The sequence below is a fragment of the Saimiri boliviensis genome, chromosome 8, assembly GCF_048565385.1.
Source record: "Saimiri boliviensis isolate mSaiBol1 chromosome 8, mSaiBol1.pri, whole genome shotgun sequence".
NCBI classification, from domain to species: domain Eukaryota; kingdom Metazoa; phylum Chordata; class Mammalia; order Primates; family Cebidae; genus Saimiri; species Saimiri boliviensis.
The window spans coordinates 118836947-118858404 of record NC_133456.1 but is presented as its reverse complement, the minus strand read 5'-3'; the positions used below and the strand labels follow the sequence as shown (position 1 = coordinate 118858404).

The window sequence follows — 21458 nt, the reverse complement described above, 5'->3', positions numbered from 1 at the left end:
CACACGTGAGTGGTGATTACGCCACGTGATGAAAGGCCCAGATCCTGGGCATTGCCAGCGCATGGAGGGCTGAGTGGGCAGGAGAGGCCTGAAGAGCAAAGAGCACTCAGAGCCTGGAGAGCCACTGGCCCAGGGTATGTCCGGGAGGCTGGCACGGAGGGGGCTGGGACCTGTGTCTGATCACACAGCTCCTGCCCCTGCTCCCTTCTGAGTCTCTCATTTGCTAAATCCAGCACATGCACACACACATGCATGTGCCACACACACGGCACAAACACATAGATGCACACCACACAGTGCACATGCATACATGCACACAGCGCATACACACACATAATGCAAGACATGTCCATGTGCACAAAGCACACACATGCACACACATACTCAGGAACACGTGCACACAGCACATGTACATGAGTGCAAAGTACACATGCACATACATGTCCAGTGCACACAGCATATGCTTACGCAAGTACACATGTGCAGTGCACACACATGCACACTCACATGTACACACTCCCCACAGAGCTCTGACTGGGAATGCAGTATTGGAAGGAGGCTCCTGGCAGGCACAGAGACAGGACGTAACAACCCACACTAGCCCAGAACACCATCAGTCCTCTACCCCTGGCTATGGCCCTTGGAAGTGCAGTGCCCCTGCCCTGTGGGGTCTCTCACGCCCTCCTCCTCCCCTGTGAGACTCACCAGCCCACCCTCATATCCCTGGGGTCTCTTCCTTCTTCTCTCACTCGGAGCCACGTGCTGCCCCCAGCCCAGACATCTGTGTCCATACTGCCCACTGCCCACCAGTGGCGAGAGCTTGCTGGGGTCTTCTCTTTGCAAGAAAGAAGAGAAGGGATAAAAACTTTTCTTTCTCAGGGACAGTAATAATGGTCTCTGGAGGGGCCACGTCCTCAGGGCAGAGCTGTGTGCTCGTGGTCTCTGGAGGGGCCACGTCCTCAGGACAGAGCTGTGTGCTCGTGGTCTCTGGAGGGGCCACGTCCTCAGGGCAGAGCTGTGTGCTCGTGGTCTCTGGAGGGGCCACGTCCTCAGGGCAGAGCTGTGTGCTCGTGGTCTCTGGAGGGGCCACGTCCTCAGGGCAGAGCTGTGTGCTCGTGGTCTCTGGAGGGGCCATGTTCTCAGGACAGCTGTGTGCCCGTGGTGCTCTTCCCACCACTCCATACTCCGGTCCCCTGATTCCACAAGCATCCCCGTTCCCATCACTCCATACCAAGCCTACTTGGTGACAGAGCCAGATTATCCATGTGTGAAGATTCATGAATTTGTTTCCTTTGGTGCGTAAGGAAATTCTCCTGTGATCCTGAGCTCTGAGTACTTGGAACCCCTTTCTACACCAAGGTTTTCAGTCACCTCAGTTTTGGCTTTCGTGAAGCAATGTGTCAGCCTGACAGGCAGCGGATGGAGTCATCTGTGTTTGTGTTCATTATCATCCTTGGTCTCCTCCCACTTCATCTCTGCTGATTTAAGGTTTTCTTTTGGGAAATCTGGCCCTTTAAGGGCAGTGGCTTTCTGAAACCCACAGGGAGAGTGCATTTCTGTCATCAAGTGAAACCAACTCACAGAGCCTGACTTAATAGCGTCAAAGCAGATGCAGGTGTGTCGATCACAGAGTAGAAGGACCGCTGCTTTGGCCACTCTGTCCTTCAGCCCTCTGCCCACCTGTCGGATTTGGAGAATCAGAGTGGACCGCGGTTACTTTCTTTGGGAGTATGCACTTAGCTGAAACCTCTTACTAAGACGATCTGTCATAAACTTCAGGTTTCATGCTTAAAGAAAAATGACATAGGAGATGAGGCCATCTGGGGTGAGAGCAGGTGAGGACAGGCTTGAAGACAGATTGAGCAAATGTGTGGAGTCGCCATGCTTGGAGGAGTTACCAATAAGCAGACCCCCCATTGCCAAGAAGGAGCGCCTTTTCAGGCAGGAGGGGCTCCTCTGTGAGTGACAATGAGGACCAACCACAGGAGACACTTCTGGGGCCCACGAAGAGATAAGGCTGGAGATCTTTCTGACTTTGGGCCATTAATCCGTCCCTCCTGACATTCCGATTCTCCATGGTAGGTGGTCCTGGTTGGGGACCGCTGCCCCACCTTGCAACTTGGACGCCTTTGAGGTTCATCTTGAACCCACTTTATGCCTGCAGGTTCCTTCATTCCCTGCTCACAACCTGACTCCTCATTTTACTCTCTATGGGGTAATTTATCATAAGGCTCAAAAAATGAGATGCTCTTTAGGGTACCGACACCCCACCTGGAGGAATGTCCCCACCCATGGATGAATAGGAGGCATCAGGATCTCCTGGGGTGTTTTCAGAGCCCCCTACCGCCACCTCTGCCCCACCTGAGACCTCTCGCACTGCCCCTTGAGTGGAAAATCACTGTGGTTAACAATGCAGACAGCCACAGCTTGTCTGGAGGGAGGTGTGGTGGGACAGAGCAACATCTCCAGACACGTCTAACCCAGGCTCCTCTGGCTGTGGCACTGGGGCCTGATGCTCAACACGGCTGTGATGCCAGCTTATTTCCTGGGTGACAGTGAGAAACCAAAGTTCCTTCAGTCAGCACAGGCCTGCCGTGCCCATCGTTAGGTCCCTGGAAAGCAGCAAAATGTGTCACAGGGAAAACACTCTACTTGGGTGCTCAGACCAGCAGACTTACATGGAGCCGTGGCACGAGCCCGAGATGTTTAGGAGTCCCTTACACCCCAGTTCCCACCTGGCTTAGTATTCCCCTACCAGCCACACCCATGTGCATGTGTGACGGCAAATCTGGGAAAGGACTCGGCATCTCACATTTCATGACCCTTAAGCTCCTCAAGCCTCCATCAGTAGGAGCGAAGGCTGCGTTCACACACCGGTGAGAAAACCGAGGCGCGAAGTCATGCACGCAGTGATTAATTCGTTTTATGCACTAATGCGGGGCGAGGCGGCTTCAAGGCTCGATGGGAGGTCTTTTCACTTACAACTGTGCTATTATAATGAGTTCATTTCGATTAAATCTGTAAGGTAATGTCGGGGCTTGTAACTGCTACTCAGGCAGAAGCCACTAATTGCTGCAACTATTATAAAAAGGAAAAGGTTCTAGGGCTGAGTATGTCCCTTCTTTGGAGTGGGTGGACACATTATATAGTCTTGAGACCCCCAGAACTTCGATTGATGAAGAAAACCCAACAACCCAGGAAAGAACAATTTTACCTAATATTTTTATTCACTTAACAGAAACATTCACTTAGCAGATATCACTGAAGTGCAATTTACAGAACTTAGAGGCAAATTAACATATGTAAATTCATATTTTGAGGTTTTAGATTTTTTTACAAATATTACAAATGTACATCCATTGATACAGTATTGCCATTCAATCATGCTTTTTATGTACATACTTTCAATTAGAATTACTATGTATTAAGTTCATTTTGCTTACAAAATGCTGAAAACTAACAGGGCGTGCTGGGAGAGATTCTTTTAACGATGCATAAACTGCAGAGTGATAGAAAGCTAGGCCCTGTGTGAAAAGAGGCACTGGGACCCAGGTGATCTCATCTTCATGTTTAGGGGATACTCATCCCTTCCATCTCGTCTTTAGGATGATGAGCTGGGAAATAAGGTGTTTCTCTCACCAGGGTTTATCTGTCTATGGTTCCCTGCAGGGGTGACATTGTTTGGTGTGAATCTCTAGAGGCCAGCGCGGTGGCTCACGCCCATAATCCCAGCTCTCTGGGAAGCTCAGGCGGGTGGATCACCTGAGGCCAGGAGTTTGAGACCAGCCTGGGCAACATGGTGAGACCCTGTCTCTACCAAAAATACAAAAATAACCCGGTCTCAAAAAATTAAATACCTCTCGAGAGATGTGGCCACCAATGTTCCTTTTGGTGGAAGGTCAGACTGTGTGGACACACCCAGGAGAGTCCCAAAATGACTGCAGCGACGCCCTGTGCACAAGGCGCCAGGAACCCAGCAGGGCTCCCCCCGCCCCAAGCATGAACCTGCTGCCGGCTCCCCGGGGGGATGGTGCCTGAGACGACCTCCTCCCTGGGGGCCACAACAGCGTTCGGGACACAAGACAGCAAGAAAGGGAAGAGGCGGGGAGGAAAGAAGGAGGCGAGAAGGGAAGGAAAAGAGGGTGCTGCGGGCAGAGTGAAGAGGATGGTGCTGGCCGCCTCTTTCCGCGGGTGGCATGAGAAGGAAGCTTGCTGTGTCCTCACCCCATCTCTGGTCCCTGCCCCTGTCACCTCTGCTCCTGCCGCCTTACCTCCCCACCATCCTTCCTTCACTTTACCAGATTCAGAATTTGTGGGAGAAGTTTGACAGGTGCCTCCAGCAGCCAGTGTTTCCAGAAACAGCCCTGCACCTGCGGTGGTGAGGGACCCGGGTGGCGGTGACGGACCCAGGTGGTGGCAAGGCCCACACCGTGTCCTCCGGCCACCCGCCTAGCTCCACACGGTGGCGAGTCTGCCCGAGGCCCTAAAACACCAGCGAGGTGGGGTGGGGGGCAGTCTGTCCCTGCCAAGAGCTGCCTGGGAGTGCTACGGCCTCTCCTGCAACACAGAGCTTCTAAATTTCCACCTCGAATCGTGAGCTCTGCAAAAACCCCAGGTGAGGACAGGCTTTGGCGTGTGTGGGCTGGCGGCTCCCTGATGGGGATTAGGGACTCTGCAGGCTCCCTGAGGGCCGCGGGAAGGTCATGACGAGGGGCGGCCCAGTGATCCAACAGCAGTACATAAAAAGGAAGGCTCCCACTTCCTTCTGGTCTCCATCAGAAAGTGAGACTTACTGTATTTTGGGCCAATTTGTCAGATTATTTTATTAGAATGGCTTCTTAAAATGGGCATAGATATTTCCCTAAGTTAAAAATGTCTACTTTATGTACGCCTCAAATGTCTTTGTTTTAAAGATACTATAGACACCTCTTAAAATTTATCATCTAAAAATAGGATTTCATCAAAATACTCTTAACTATTCTGGGCATTGCTATCCTATGTATTTACGGTTTATGGCTCTCCAGACGTGGTCAGCACTGTACCAAATAAAAGCATGTAACTTTATGGATAAGAAAAGCTTCCTGTGAAAAATTAGGTGGAAAAGTGGAGCTGTTTGTTTGAAAAGGAACCCCACTTGACATTTCTGAGGAACAGGACTCATGACAAAGTCAGCACGATGTGATAGATATGTATAGTGGTAAAGAGAATCGCAGGAACGGAAGGGAAACCATAGCTGTCGACCCGCAGATCCTTTCCTCGGCAAAGATAAAACCCACAGAAACCCCGACTCTGTCCCCTGACATCACACATGGCTGCAGAACCCGGGCTGGAGGTGGCCGGCGGAGGCTGCCTGGCTGTGTGACCGTTCCCTTCTCTCTGTCCTGCAAAAAGTCTGGAAACCACCAGACACTGACCTGCTGACTACAAACCAGGCAGGAAACCACATTGCTGATCTTCCCGATGGGAAAGCAGTGTGTATTTTGGAGGCAGATAAAGGTGGTGTTGGTTTTGTGAAGACTTTCGTAGGGGCCTAAGCAGGCGTGAACACAGACCGCAGACAATCTGCAGCGAGAGGCAGGGAAGCTGGGGCAAAGATTTCAAGGTGGGCTCTGAGGCGCGGGCCCTGACTTCTTCATCCTCCCTTGTGCTGTGCCCAGCGTGTTTTCAAGGTGGCAGAAAGTGGCCCGTCCCCTACTCATGTCTTGCCCCTCACTTGGGGAGGGGCACATGGCCACTCCCAAGACTAAGTCAGCGGTGGAAGCGCAGGGCAGGCCTGGCCTGAAAGTGAAAGTGGGATGTTCTGACTGGCCCAAGGGCGAAATCTTCAGGCTTCACCAGCAGCCTTCTATCTCTGCAGAGGTGACCGGCTTTTCCGGCAACACCTGGGCTGTGGGACTCCTGGGACCTGGCCCCTCCTGGCTGGATCAGCCCCTGCCAGTTGGGAGCAGCCTGCGTGTGGCGTGATCTGGCGCGGTGTGCAGTTCGAATTTGGCCCTCCATGTGCTTCGTGGAAGGGAAGCGCCTTGTCTTCCACCCTCCCTGCTTGACGCCTCTGTTTCCCGCCGGCTGCTGGCCTCCCTGTGTGTGAGTCACCCCTGCCTGCCTCAGCTGCCTTCTCCTTTCACTGCCCAGGGCCTGGGACCCCCCTCTCCTTTCATGGGGTCCCTTCTGCAGCCCACGTGCCCTCTGCCAGACGCCTCCGGGGAAAAAGCTCCAGCACCTCAAACTCAATTCTGGCTCACCCTTCTCTATCAACCTTCTTGGAAGAGCTTTAATCTCTCCCTCCACGGAGTCTCCTCTGGATTTGATAAACAAATCCATACACTTGTTCTAATGGGGTAGTGTGGAATGAATGTGTGGCTTTCTTCAGAAGTGGATGTAGATATTTCAGTCAAGTCTGAGTTGTTTCTGGAAGGTCAGTGCCTGAGACAATATGAATCCCAACCCTGCCGCTGCCGGCCACTGGGTGGGCGAGTGTTTTCCGAGTCTGGCGAATCGGACCCTGCGTCTTGGCTGCTTACAAGGCAGGTCGCTCACTGCAGACCCAGTGTGATTTGGAGCCCCCTGGGAGAAAGCATCGTGAGCTTCTCTAGCCAACATCTCAGAGCGAAGCCGGGAGCTGGCTGTGCCCCACAAGTTCGGGGAGTGCCTGCGTCTGCGGCTGTGAACGCCTGAGCCACCCATCGCCTCTCCACGCTCTCAGTTCTCCAGGCTTCGTCCTAGTGATGTCAAGCTACCAGAAATTCATCGAAACTGGCCATTTGAGCTTAGCTTTTGCACTGAATTAAGATTTCATTTTTTTTTTTGCGATTTTTGTAAAAGTAATATGAGTCCTTTATTTGCAAAAATGTTCTCATATCTTTTGAAACTTTCTCTGGGAGCAGTTGTCTACTCCAGTGCCCATTCTTTTCTAAAAGAACTTGTGAGACAAATTTGGCCATATTTTAAATCTCAGGAAAAGTTTCTATTTCCATACTAATATCTCTAATTCTTACTATCTTGTAACAAATAGCTACAACTCAGTTTGTTCCATTTCTACCTTCTCACCATGATAACTGTAATTGACAGTACTTGGGTACGTACAGCACAATGTTATTCCTGCACTTCCTGGGGGTGGTCAGCCGGGATTCTTTCTGGGAAGGCCACACCCCAGAGGCGGACACTTCACCACAATGAACTTCAGAGATGTATTTTTTTTTTTTTAATTGGAGAAATGATAGACTGGCTACATAGCAGGATGAATGTTAGAAGAGAGTTCTCGGTGGTGAGATTACAGCAACTGAGGCACGCAGATTGCCTAAAGATACTTGGAAAAGGGCCAGACTCCTGTGTGAAGACAGCGCCTCAACTCTCAGTGATGACGCTGTGGGCTAAAGCCCCAGTGTCCCATCTCAACTGTGAGCTGAAGGTTCTCTGGGGTTGGATGCCTGCTCTCAGGGTGACAGACCCTGCCTCTTACATTTTTTGACAGCTGAACTTTTTGGGGATCTTGTCCTGCAAGGTGCCGATTGGAGAATCTGCAAGAGCAGAGCTGTAGCCTCTCAAGCTGAAGGTAAAGGTTGTTTTGAATTTTATTTTGTGCTTGCTTTCTAATAAAAATTTAGTTAAGTCTGCTTATTACCTGGTAGGGAGGTTACAGGGTGGTAGCTAACCCTCTCACAGCTGAGCCTCAGTGGTGCTCCGTGTCTGCCAAAATAAACCACATGCTCTGACGGGCTCAACAGGCATGGGCGGCTCTGCAGGGCGCAGTGGGCAGGTGCTTAGAGGGCTCCCCACATCACAGGTCTTCACGAGGGCTTGTGAGCGCTTTGGGAACCGTTCCTTCGCTGTGCAGGAACGGCTTTCATTTCTCGGGTTCTATTCTAGGTGTTCTTTAATGATATGCATCTTAAATCTTTTTTGAAAGGAGGTGGAGTAAAAAAAAACGAAATGAATAATGAAAATAATTGAGGATTCTTATTGGTTTCTCTGGGGCTGGATGGGCATGGCTTTTCTCTCTGTTTGTGGCTTATCTTCATGTGCCCCATAAACCTGTGCTAGTGAGACCTGAACGTGGCTGAGAGGTGCACACAGGGGTGGGGTGCAGGGACAGGCCGAGGCTCCCTCCTGCCTGACACACGCTGGCGCCTCCTTCCAAGGCTGCAGCTGAGCCCCCTTCGCCTGAATGGAGCCCCTCCCTCGGATGCCACAGGAGCCTCGGCGCCAACTCCACAGCGTGTGTCCCTGGGTGTGGGGACAGGGTCTGGGGCCAGCTATCTGGGAAGAGGTGTGTTCTGAATTCCAGTCTCATTGCTCCTCCACACATTGCACACTCGTATGTTTCTGGAACACCAAAGAAAAACGAATGCAGGGAACCGGCCGACCTGCCACGTCGCCCCACAGACACGGCCTGTCCCTCCAGCATCTGGGTCAGCTCCAGTGGCCAGGAGCCCACAGCCTAGAGAGTCAGTAGAAACTGCTGCTGCTCCGGAGGCTTCTGCACCCAGGTGCCCAGGCCAGCCTTCTGAAAGGCCCGGAACAGCTGCTGTTTCACCGCCTGGTAGGTGTGCGCCCCCAGCTTGGCCTCACAGTACATGGATGGCGTGTCTCTGGGGCTGGGTGTCCGTGTGCTCAGCTGCAGGCAAGGAGAAGAGCCAGTCAGACACCAGCAGGGAAGGAGCCTCCGCCAGGCGGAGGATTCTTATTGGTTTCTCTGGGGCTGGATGGGCATGGCTTTTCTCTCTGTTTGTGGCTTATCTTCATGTGCCCCATAAACCTGTGCTAGTGAGACCTGAACGTGGCTGAGAGGTGCACACAGGGGTGGGGTGCAGGGACAGGCCGAGGCTCCCTCCTGCCTGACACACGCTGGCGCCTCCTTCCAAGGCTGCAGCTGAGCCCCCTTTGCCTGAATGGAGCCCCTCCCTCCTGATGTTTTGCGAGCCAGACATCAGCTCATGGCCTCGGCCTTTTGCTTTTCTTTCTTCCAACATGAGAGAGGGCAACCGTACCAGGCCCTCCGGCCATCCCACAGAAACCCAGTCATCAGGGAAACCCACTTCATCCAAGGTGTAAGTGACCAGTGAGCAGATAAGCCTGACTGCTGTTAAAAATACAAACACTGTACAGGGGCCGCAAGTGGGGTGGGGGCAGATGGGGACGTGGGAGCTGTGTCACAGCGGGCAGGGAGCAGGAGGGCCATGTGGCCGGGACACTTCCTCTTTAGGTATCTGAGGGGCGCCAGGCAAAGCTTTGCAGCAACACAAGACAGGGAATAAAGGCAGTTTGGATCCCCCCACCGCAGGTGGGAGGCCAGAGAGAGGAGGATGGAGTGGGGGGAGCTCAGAATCCCACCTCGGGTCTTCCTGGGAGGCACTTGCCGGGGGCGGGGGGTGTCACCCCCAGCACGTGCAAAAAGAGAGGGCCCTGTTGCTCATCAAGACAGCACTGATGCCTCCCTGACCTTCCAAGTCTCCAGGAGAGGGGGACTCGGGAAGTGCCCTCGAGTGGGTGGGACAGAGGCTGAAAGCTGAGGAAGATGGAAGTCTTGGCCGAGCTCAGAGCTAATATGTGCAATTTTTCGTGTCCCTTAAGTTGGCAAAATGTTTATTTTAGGTGTCAGTATGTCTGTCCTGCTCTACCAGTTGACACGTCAACAACACGATTATTCCTGCTTGGAGTCATTGCTTGGATTAAAAGTATAGGAAAATGAGCAAGACATTTTTTATTTGTTGGCTTTTTTTTTCTGTTATTTGTTCTTTTTGGCTACAGTCTCTATGCTTTGGAAACACATACAAATATGTATTTTGATTTGAAATCCAGAAATGTCACTGTTATCCCTACTTGTGAAGGAGAAAGTTTGCTCCTGATCCTTGATGTTGTGGAAATGCATGGGCTTTGTGGTTGGGGAGAAATTTTAATCCTCAAATTCATTACCTGTGAAATTTTGGGGAAATTATCTAATTTTTCTGAGTGTTGGTTTCCTGGTATCTTAACTGGGAATAGTATTGACTTCAAGAGTCCCCAGGAGCTGCTTCTGTGACACCCCAAGTGAAGCAGGTGGAGCTTCCGCAGCTCCGGGCTGGTCTCGGGGTGGTGCCTGGGACAGCAGAGTCTCAGGTCAATGGGAGAAACGTGGCTGGCCTGGGTGGTTCCAGGCTGGTCTCTGGGTGGTGCCTGGGGTAGCGGGGTCTCAGGTTTACAGGGGAAACGCTGCTGGCCTGGGCAGTTCTGGGTTGGTTTGGGGAATTATGCCTGGGGTAGCAGGGTCTCAGGTCTACAGAAGAAATGCTGCCGGCCTGGGCAGCGGGGAAAAGGACACATCACAGGCACTGGGATTTGTGTCCTGTGTCCCTCTCCCTGCAGACCAAGTGGTGGCCTCTCCCGAGAGCTTGCTCAGAGCTTGAGCCAGGGTCTGGCTGGGCCCAGTTTCCCTCCAAGGATGGTGCAACCTACCCTGCTGTACAGCCTCGCCCACCGCACAGAGAACAGGTGCTTGCAGAGCCGGGATGGGCCCCCACAGCTCCTCCGCCCGGTGGTGGCGTTGATCATCTCCAGGTCTGTGCTGCCTGTCACCCAGTTCACACTGAAGGGGGGCGACTTCCCTGGCTGGCGCGCCTCGGCATCACTCACGCCTGTCAGGGGAGATGGGGAAAGGCAGGGGTTAATATTCCTGGCCCCACACGGGGCTCCCTGAGGGCACCTGAGAGGGAGAAGGTATTCCCATGTGCATCGTCCTCCCTTTTCATCCTCAGGGCTGGTCAGTTCCCGTGGTGGTCACATGTCACCCGCAGGGTGGAGGCTGCAAATTGCCAGGACCTGGTGGCCACCTCAGGTCCATGGTGTTGCTGTGCCTGAGTCAACTGTCTAATTGAAAAGATTTTAATAGTCTGGTGATCCTCCTATGAGACTCTGAGCAGAGACAGGGCCAAACAGCACGTGCCTCCCTCCCTACCTGTGGATGTCACAAAAGTGAGTAGTCTGGGAGTCCAGGCTCTCGCTCATAACAGTGGCGTTGAGACGCTTGGTCTATAACCCAGGAGCCCGTGACCTGTTGGTGCCTCCGGAACCTCCCACCCCCTGCAGCACCTGCTGAGCCTCCTACTCCGCTTGTTCCCCACGCCCAGCAGGCTGGCCATCCTCTCCCGCTGGTTCACACCTCCTCGCAGGTCAGCTCCACCTCTCCAGCCCTGCCTGCCTTCCCAGCCAGTTGTCCTGCAGTGCTGGGAGGGGTGCGGGGCCCCTGAGCTCTCAGGGGCGTGTCACGCATCACCCAAGACGGCCAGCACCTGCAGAGAAGAACCTGGCGTCCTGACCGGGGCATTGTATCCAGGCCACCGAATGCTGCTTAGGTCCCTGGGATGCCTCCGGCTATTGGTGGAGATGCCGGGATGTCAGGATTGGTCTGAGAGCAAAGGCCTGGTGGCTGGGCATGGTGGGAGGGGGCTCTGGCTGTAGCAGACTCCAGGAGGGAGCTGTCCCCATGTCACATGGCAGCACAGCTCATGATGGCTTCCTGGAAGCAGAAGTCGTTGAAATTCAAGGGAGACCCACTCACCACGGAGCTGCACAGCCACAGACCCCAGATTTTCTGCTGTCCCCAGCTTCACCTACCAGCCTGGCTCTGTGGACACACCAAGCACATGGCCCATCTGCTGCACTGGTGACCTTCTGCTGGCCACGACGGGCAATGTGGGATGCCCAAGCGAATCCCATTCATGTCAGCTCTTCCTTTTTCCTTCAAGTGATTCTTGGCAGCAGCTGCCACCCAGAGAGCAGGAGGGACAATCTGGCCAGCTGGCTGCTGCAGCCGTCCTGCAGGGTGGGGGCCGCCTGGGCAGGGGTGACCAGGCACAGGGAGAGGCAGTCGCTCCCCTGATCTGCGCATACCGGGTGAGGTGGCCGCCTCTCCTCCTCCTCCTCCCAGGTCCATGACAGGACTGACCACGGAGGCCCTGAGCTGCAAACTCTGAACTCAGAGGAAAGCCTTGGGGGCCTGAGGTCTACCCAGAACCTCCTGGTCTCTTGTCAGGATGTCCTGGCTCTGGCCCAGGCCCCTCTCACTTCTCTTTGCGGAGGACAGTGTGGCCAGGTTGCTGCTGGCCCTTGCTAACTGCAGTCTGTTGGGGCTTCCTCCCGGCGGTCATGGCTGCCAGCTACGATGAGGCCCAAACACCACCAGGAAGGCGGCTGTGAGGACTCAGGTATGAACCCAGCATGTGCTGCTCCACACGCAGGAGACGGGAGGAAGAAGTGTGGCTGGGCTGCAGGGGAGGTGATGGCGGGTGGGCTGCAGGGTCCCACCGTGCAGAGGGCTTCTGCTCGCCAGGGTGTGGTCCTGTTTGTCCGTGTGTGCATAGGGAAGACAGCATATGCTGTAAGCAACATCTCAGCTCACGTGTGACAACCCGAATCACACTGCAAATCATTCAATTCTAAGTACAACAGCCCCATAAATTACTATTTAAGGTAGAAAGTGGTGTAAACCCAGGAGCAATCTTCAGTATCCGAGCCTGTCCCTGACCCAGGAGGTGGAGAATATACCCCTGGGGCCTCTCCCCTTGACTGGGAACCAGGTGGCTGGAGTTCCAAGTGGCTTGAGGTCATCATCCACTTACCCGCTCAAGACAGGTGACTTCTCTGCTTCAGGAGGTAATGTGAAGATTAGAGCAGACAGATGAGAGCGTGCTGGGAGCACCCAGGCTCTGAGTACTGCTGTTTTCATCTGAAGGAGATTGGAAGGTCAGCTGCGGTTCGTTAGGGCTCTCCAAGTCACACAGATCAAAAGTGTTTCTAGTTAGATCACAGCGGGTGTTTCCAACTTAGTTACAATCACCTAATTGTGCCCAGGGAACGGAGGAAGCAACCAACAAGCAGAGGTCAGAATTCCTTTCACGGCAACACGTTCTGTTCCCTTTGTTTGCCCTCCGCAGGGAACGGAGCTTCTAGGAAGGGTCTCAACCCTCTGTTCGCTTGCAAGAGGAAAAACTTCCCAAGGCAACCTGGAAGAATAGCAGTCCTTTTTCTTTTTCTTCTGCCTTGTCTTTTTAAAAAATAAACCTTTCATATAGAGATAGCGTTGGGATGTTTCCTGAACATTCGCACTGTCAGTACTGTTTCTGGCATCGCAGTAACTAACTGCAGCTGATCACGTGAGCCCAAGGAGTGGGAACCACGGCCCAGATCCCTCAAGTCTAATGAGCAAAGAGACACAGAATGCTTACGTCTGCCTAAACTATTAGGTTTTGCCATTAATGAATCTTACTGTGGACAAATCCCTCACGGTCAGAGGAAGTGTGGTTAGGAGTGTCCTGTGTGGCCAGAGGGAACCAGGCGTTGACTTCTCCAGCATGGCGGGCAGCCAGGCCTCTTCCCACGATGGGCCCAGTCCTCCTGCGGCGGGTGTCCAGGCTCCAGGAAGGTCCTCTCCGCCTCATGGACATGGAAGGGCCGTGGCCTCCTGTGTCCTTTCACTCTCTTTCCAATTCCCCATGGCCCAAATCACATGCACGTAGGTAACTCCCCGTCCTGGATGTCTTCTGAGGATGCTTGAACATCAGGATATCAGGTCACTCCAGGATCTTTCTTTGTTTTATTTATTTTTGCCTGGGGAGCCACCTGGTTTCTCAGGAACCTTCTGCTTATACATGAATGATCTCACTCACGGTGCACTGATTTTATAATTTTCCACCAATTTCCCAGGTGCTTCACGAAGACATGCAGCGAGTCTTCTGGGAGCTGGTCCAGCTGCTGGCTCACGGCGTTCCTGTTGAGCACCCTCTCCGCCACGGAGAAGTGGGTTAAAGGGTGTTAGGGCTAAACTCTTAACTCAGAGCTGGATTGCACAGCTAATGGTAGTCGTAGGTGGAGCCGGACAAAGTGAAGACGCGAGTGCTCAGGCCTAGAAACGAAAGCGTGGCTGAGTTTAATTTTAACTCCTGTGGCTGGAAATACGAAAATGCGTGAACTCCTGGCTCATTCCTCCTGAAGTGAGCATCGGCTGATTTAAGACGGATCTTGAGTCCCAGAGACAGAGGGTATCTGCAGCTGCAGGTGCCCTCGCCCAGGCCTGTCCCACCCTGTTCCTGAAGATAGCACGCAGCACATGCCTAGTGACCTGGTCTACTCAGGACACATGGCACCACCTCCTTTTCCCAGTTCACAGCACTCGATGCCTCCTGGAGCTGATTCAGGGAATCTCCAGCAGTGAAAGGTACTAACAGACCTGTGGGGATCCTAGGACGAGAAAAGTGTCCTCCCGAGAAATCGCGTGAAGGAACCTCAGTGCTGTGGACAAACGTACACACACCTGCACAGGGGGTCTTGTGCTTCCTGCTCTGCAGGCTGCCCTGTGAGACCACAATTCCTGCGAACCTCTGGCATCCAGAAGCTACAACAAATCCAAGTAAAATGAACCCCATGGAACACTGGGCACCTTCTGCCTCAGTGACTCGCAGTGCAGGAACTGTACTGTATATTCTGACGCGGTTTCCATGCACACAGAAGTCATACTTTTGTAGGCTGTGTTTGTCTGAGGTGATGCTGTAACACATCGTGACGTGTGGTGGCTTAAAGCAGCAGCAGTCTGTTGTCTCATAGCTCTGTAGGCTGAAGTCTGAGGGTGCAGGTGGGGCCGTGACCCCTCCAGAGGCTCCGGGGAGACCCTCCTTGCCTCTCCCAGCCTCTGGTAGCTCCTGGGCTCCCTGGCTTGTGGCCACTTCGCTCCGGTCTCTGGCTGCATCTTCACTGGCTTCTCTGCATGTGCCAGATTTCCCCACCTCCTCTTCTAAGGACACAGGTGGTTGCAGGCAGGACCACTGAGATAATTCAGATCAACTTCCACCTCATGACCCTGAATTTGCTCACATCTCCAAAGACTCTTTTTCCAGATAAGGTAATTTACAGGGTCAGGGATTAGGATTTGGCATCGCTGGGGGCTGTTATCCAGCCCACGAGGAGCGGTAACTCCGAATTTTGGGACTGGTCTAAGAAGGGAGTGAGTGCTCTTCCTGGTGGGGCAGCCTTGCCACTGGGCCCCCCACACCACAGAACAGGGGTTTGCAGGTGACCACAGCCCATGGGTTGTTTCCCGCCGCATCTGTTTCTTTCCCTCTGTGTCTTTGGTGTGTGATGAGACCTGGTGGGGCTCACAGTACAGGAGGGCAGGGGTCCTGGGGCTGCCCGGAGAGCAGTTCCATGCCCTTGGCTGGCCGTGCAGAGTGACCTTGGGATGCATGGGTGCCCGGCACCTGTGCCAGCTGAGTGCGGGCAGCCTCGGAGAGGACCTTGGATTTGAAACTTTGTGTAGGAAGTCCAAGTGAAGGGTGAGGAAGAAAGACGTCCCTGAAACATGGTATAGCCTGGTGGTGAGCAGGGTCTGGCCCCACGTTTTCTTTAGTAATTGCCCCTGAGTGGCCTTGGGAATAGTGGCCTCGCTACTTGAGCAGCTTCTCCCTGAGCTGTCTCTAATGGAACCACCCTCACAGGCGCTTGTTGAACCTGGCATGTAACTCAGGGATGTGTTGGCATTTATTAATTTGCAAACATACCACGCAGCATATGGGCCATTCATCTTTGATAAAGTATTTAGGGAGCTGTCTTATTTCAGAGCTTATCTGTATGGGAAGAAGCTGGTCTCTCGGACACTTTGACACGAATACTCTGCCAGGTTGTCTGGTATACAGAGATCAGCTTGATGAGACGGCGCGACTTTTGCCGAAATGCACACAATCCTGTTAACGGTGGGCTCTGGCGGCAGAGCGAGGCTGGACTCACTTCTGTGACGTTACCAGCAGTGTGGCCTCTGACAAGCTAATTAACCTACTACTGCCACCACAGCTACCACGACTGGTTCAACTACCACTGTGATCACCACGACACCATTGTGGGGTGACTCTACAATTCATCTATGAAAATGAGTTTTACTGTGGCTCACAGAGCTGTGAAAAGATGCCTGACTTATTTACCTTTTAAAAAAGGCATTCTGTGAGACCTTACAGCATTTCTTTACATAGTGAGCCTACTATATTTACAATGTAACTCACTTTCCCAAAATTAAATTTATACAAAACATTTGAGGAATATAACTTTTACAAGAACTGAGGCAAATTACTTTTGCAGAGTGAATGAAACAGCATGCATCTGGCCATGCACAGATCATAAAGCTGACCGAATCAAAGTGACCTCCTGAGGTTTCAAACTGGATAAGAATGTGGTTTTTATTGCTCTTCAGTCCATATGACTCATTTGAGATCATTTTTCTTAAGCCCAGATAACACAGTGAGTGTTGAGTGAGTCCATCGGAGTTAGATTATCTCCGTGTTTGTCTGCAAATGCTATCGCGCCTTCGTTTTTGAAGGATACTTTTTCTTGATATCAGATCATAAGTTGAGATGTTTTTCTATTGGCATTTTAAAGATGTCATTTCATTGTTTTTTTTTTGTCTTCTGAGAATCAATTATCAGTCTGATTTAGCTCTTTTGAAGTGAATTTGTCTTTCATTTCCTGACTGCTTTTAAGATTTTTTTTGTCTCCATTTTTCAGCAATTTAACCACTGAGATGAGAAATTAAAAAAAAAAAAATCTTGGCGTATAATGTGCTTTTCAAATTTGCATTTGGATGCTTTTTGTTTGTCTTGATCTTAATGATCATTAATTTCAGAAATTTCTCCTGAATTAAAGAATGGATGCTCCATAGAAGTTTCTTCAACTTAGTGTGACAATATTTTGAAAATCTGGACACATAAAAAATATGGACATAAATGGCCACAGATACTTTGAAAGCCAAAAATAGGTAGCATTGGACAAAATGTATAAGCTAGTCTGTACACATTTCAGTAAGTATCACACTTCTTTCTGACAAATGGGGTTGCTGTGAAACTCAGGCACCTGAAGGGCTTCTGACGAAGAAGCTGCCCATTCTCACCACCGCGGGGAAGTGTGTGCTTCGGGAAGCCAGCCCGCGCTCGCCTCTATTTCATCACCAGCACCGCAGTGGTACTTCATCACATGAACATAAACTTAACTCATGGTTCCAACAATCAGTTCTCTGGGTTCATCTCTCAGATTTCATGTTCATTGCCAAGACCTTGAGGTGGGCTGTAAAAATAATCAATTTCATCCTCAGTGTGGACTAAGAAGTGAATCATTGACAAGCATATCTGTTAAATATGCTGGTAACACAAACAATGAATTTATCCTACCCAGATTTTTTCCCCTTTGTTGTTGGTTTTTTTTTTCTTGATGAAGAGAAATAAAAATTTATCCTTGATGTTGAAAGCTCGAAGAAGCATATATCCTCAGCTTGGTAGGACAAGGCTGTCAAAATGGCTATTTCATCTCACTTTTTTCTAAAGGGATGATTATTCAGCACATAGCTTTTTATTAATTATTATGCCCATCATTTTTTTCATCTTACTGAATTCACTGAGAAAGACCAAGGACAAACTCCTTTAGGTTATCTGTGCTCAGGAAATAACGCAACTTTTGTTGAAGCATTCAGAGTTCAAGACAGCCTCAAAATGAGCTTCTGGTCCTGAAGTTTTGCCATAGGTTCAGACTGGCCAGTGCAGAATTTTTCAAGTATATCCTTCAAGGATACATCACTATGCATCCGATGACTGTGTGGACTAGGGTATCTTTTTCAGCTTGGCTGCTTCTTTTTAACTCAGAGCTGGTTTGGCCATATCTAAATTGCAAGGCTTCATTCTGCTAATACATGAGCTTCATCTTCTAAGGCAGTACTGCAAGCTGACCTTGAGGGAAGCTTCAAGCAAACTTCATTTGCTTATTTGAGGTGCTTTTTATTATTATCCCTATGCAAGATCTTGCTCTGTCTTTTGGTGCAAGAGATTCTGATGATTTCTTTTCAAAATTTGCATGATTGGTTTTTAAATGTCCATCAAGAACAATGCAGGGGCTGCTTAGGGGTTGCATGCAGGCAAGATACCAAGACTTAGGCTCATTTGCATCTCTAAAATAATAAAACCCGGGTTCTCAATAAGCATGTAAATGGAGGCTGAAATATTTAGTCAGACTGCGCTGGCTGCGGTGTGGCAGGTGCCTCCTGGGCTGGGGAGTGGACAGGTGCCACCCAGGATGGGAAGCAGACAGATGTCTCGCAGGCTTGGCCATTATTTGTGCTGCGAAACGATGTCAGGGGGATTCAAATTTCTCTAATTGTGCTTTCTAAAATTCACTGTGTTCACACTTATGGTTGGAAATTCCTGTTTTTATTTATGTTGATGTGTTCCCAGATGGACACATGGTCGAAAATCTGCACTGGGAGACTGGCTGCCGAGGCAGGGACACACCAGTGCCCAAGGAGGGCAAAACCCGCTCCGTGGACGGTGGCTTGGGAGGATGTGGTCACAGTGCTTAGCAAGCTTGAATATGCACTTCAGTAGGTGCTGGACATGGGACGAGGATGCCCTAAGGAAAACGCCCAGAGAAAGGGCGAGCCCACGGGCCACTTGCCGGACAGGTGAGGATCCTCTCAGGTTTAACTCAGAAATCTCAGAACTGCACGGAGGCCTTTGGGGCACCCAGTGCGGGAACATGTGCGTTGAGTTCCAAACCCGTGATTCCAGGTCTTTTTGGGGCTCACTCCAGAGCCGTCTTTTCTGTTCAACTGCAGTGAGTAAGGAGTAGTCACCGTTTTACGAAAACATAGAGGAAAGAGCAAAAGGAAACAGGAAATCAAGAAAGAGGTTGAATCTGGGTCCAAAGTGATATTTTACCAGAACCACTGCAATGATTGACCATTTAAACGATGCATGGAATTGTGTGGGCTGTGATTGGAAGCACACCTTTAGGCCCTCGCCAGGGGGAGATGACGGCCAGTGGGTGTCTCGGTGACGGCGTGGGAGCAGTGGCTGCTCCTCACTTAGCTGCTGCTGCCTCTGTCGAGTCCTGCCTTGCATTGTTAGCTTCTGTGTGATTAGAAACACGGACACCTGCCCTAAGAAACCGTACTGCACGCCTGGGCGTGGTGGCTCACACCTGTACTCCCCGCACTTGGGGAGGCCGAGGCAGGTGGATTATGAGGTCAAGAGATGAGACCATCCTAGCAAACATGGTGAAACCCTGTCTCTACTAAAAATACAAAAATTAGCTGGGCGTGGTGGTGCATGCCTGTGGTCCCAGCTACTCGGAAGGCTGAGGCAGGAGAATTGCTTGAACCTGGCAGGAGGAGGTTGCGGTGAGCTGAGACTGAGCCCCTGCACTCCAGCCTGGGCGACAGAGAGACACCCTGTCTCAATAAATAAACGAATAAACAATAGAGATAATAACTTTGTCACTGGCTTGTGTGAGAACCGAGCAGCGTAGTCAGGTACTTTGCACAAATTATTTCTTCCAGCTCTCACTCCTGCCCCCATCCCGAGGCCCTGTTTTGTCCCTGATCTCACAATTCAGAGCAGTTTTAGGATCCCGGGAAGAAATCCTAGGACCAACGACTCTCAGCTGCAACAGCAAACAGCTCTTTTATCTTCCTGCTTTCTCTTCCAGGTGATGTGGTTTAAGCCCTAACCCTGCAAAGCCCGTGGCGTCACGGGCAAGGCTTTTCTCTGTTTCCCGACATCTCTGCCTGATTCTGCACAGAAAGGCCCTCCCGAGAGTGCTCCCACTCAGCGGGGGCTGACTCCAAGGCCGGGTGTTCTGCATGCCCCAGCACGAGGCTGCCAGCGAAGAGGAAACCCTATCCCTTCTCATTGTTCCCGGGAACCCGCCAAGGTGCCTCACCGTGAAAGGCTGGGAGTCGCCACAGGTCAGTGTATCCCTCACGAAACCCTCCCGAGACCACTTCCTGCTTTCTAGGGCACCTCACAACCGCCAAGGGACTCTTCATCCTTGCAACTGGCTTCATGCCAGGCAGCCCGGGCAGGCCCCAGGTAACATGGGGCAGTGGAGGCTCAGGCAGGCTTGGGTCTCTGAGGACATCTGAGCTGTGGGGAGCCTTGGTGCTGAGCTGGCCCAGCACTTGCAGAGTCAGCTTGCAGCCTGTGGAGAGTGCAGAGGGCCCTGGGTCCCAAAGATCCGCTCCAGCCACGTGGCCCTGGTGTCCCCCTCTCCCTGCCCCTCGTCGCCCACCTGGCTCTTCCTCAGCGTTGCCTCCAGTGGGTGGCCAGGAGAGCAGGTGGGGCCTCTCGGATGAGCCTAGCACTAGCGATTCTGTTTTGGGGGCTACTTCAGACATTGCTTTGAAAACAGCATCATGACACATTCTGAAAACAGCATCACAACACAATTGTGAATTCATACCAAGACCTGGGTTATTCCTATATTCAGGTATGTGCTGAAACCTTTTGCCGTTTTTCCTTTTTAAAATTGTTGGGATTTGCCCATTAAATCTTAAATTGCCACCAGCCAACATGGATGCAATCTCCTGGGGATGGCACTGCCGGGCACACCTGCGTCTGGCCTGGTGGTGAGAAGGAGCCCGAGGGCCCCCGGGACGGGGGTTCTTACCACTGAGGAGAGGCCGGTTGTGCCGGTAGGAGGTGGGCAGCTGGCCGACGTCCTCCATGCGGTGGCTCATGACGCGTGCCAGGTGGCCCGTGTGGTGCAGGCTGCCCACCACGATGCTCTGCAGGTATACAGGCTCCACGAAGTGGGACAGGAGCGCACCCTGCAGCCCCAGGACGTTCCACCTGTGGGCAGAGCCAGTGGTTAGTGGGGTCCACCCTGGAGCCCAGGACAGTTACAGCTGTGGGGAGAGCCAGAGGTCAGCAGGGCCCACCCGGAGCCCAGGGAGCTGGGTCCTTTCTGCCCCTCTGCGGCCTGGTCTTGAGGACCTGTCACGCTTCCCATCGTGTGGACCTGGGGGGCCCAGACTCAACCCACTGTCGCCTGGGATGGGGATCTGAGGGCCCCTGTGTGCTAACAAACACCACTCCCTTTTCTGAAAATGAGTCATTAGGCAGAGTGGAAGCTATTATGTTCTCTCTGGGAGGTAGAATTAGATGTTTTAAGAAAGATGCTCTGTCCCGAAAGTGAATCTGAAGTTTTCTTTATATTAGCTGGGAAATATTAGAAATTGAATTTATTTTAGTTTAGGGAAAAATACTTTCTACTCCCTTTGTCCTTAGCAGTCAAAATGACCTATTGTGTTGAAATTAAATGACATGAATAAATGACCTTGCTTTGGTCTGGGGATGATTTGGTTTTAGAAGCCCGGATTGCAGATGAACGACAAGGCCATTTTGTTTGAAATAAATATAGCTCTGGGTGAATGTTTTTGCTTCTTCAAGCAAAAATACTAAGAGCACTGGGATTTTTCCCCGTTAAAGTTGGGTGGCAAGAGGTTCCATGCGTGTGTTATTCAAGGCGACGTTCTGTGGTTTCCACTCTAATGTGCTTAAAATCCCACCTCCACCAGTATCAAGCGTTCTGCAGCTAATTTCTTACATCATTATTCTTTTCATTAATTAACATTTCTCCACTGTTAGAGCAATTACTGCAGTCCCTGCATGCAGCGCCTTTTT

The 21458-nt window shown here is 51.7% G+C and overlaps 2 protein-coding genes across 7 annotated transcripts in view; one reads left to right on the top strand and one right to left on the bottom strand.

Annotated features, from left to right (window-relative positions):
* The window catches only part of WDR37 (WD repeat domain 37), a 152286-nt gene that overhangs the window by 112071 nt on the left and 18757 nt on the right, over positions 1–21458 (top strand). For 3 of the 6 annotated variants that reach the window (XR_012519009.1, XR_012519010.1, XR_012519008.1), the window contains exons 14-15: positions 18231–18457; positions 19483–19741. Coding sequence is in view for 2 of the 6 variants with exons in the window: in XM_074405131.1 (XP_074261232.1) it covers positions 18231–18380 (150 nt within the window). In the remaining 4 variants the exon portion in view is untranslated. The other 3 variants (XR_012519011.1, XM_074405131.1, XM_074405133.1) reach the window with 3 other exon arrangements.
* The window catches only part of ADARB2 (adenosine deaminase RNA specific B2 (inactive)), a 452434-nt gene continuing 439413 nt past the window's right edge, over positions 8438–21458 (bottom strand). The window contains exons 8-10 of the mRNA XM_074405130.1: positions 20443–20624; positions 10432–10610; positions 8438–8614 (exon numbers count right to left, since the gene is read on the bottom strand). Coding sequence (XP_074261231.1) covers positions 8438–8614; positions 10432–10610; positions 20443–20624 — 538 coding nt within the window. The remainder of the gene's footprint in view (positions 8615–10431; positions 10611–20442; positions 20625–21458) is intronic.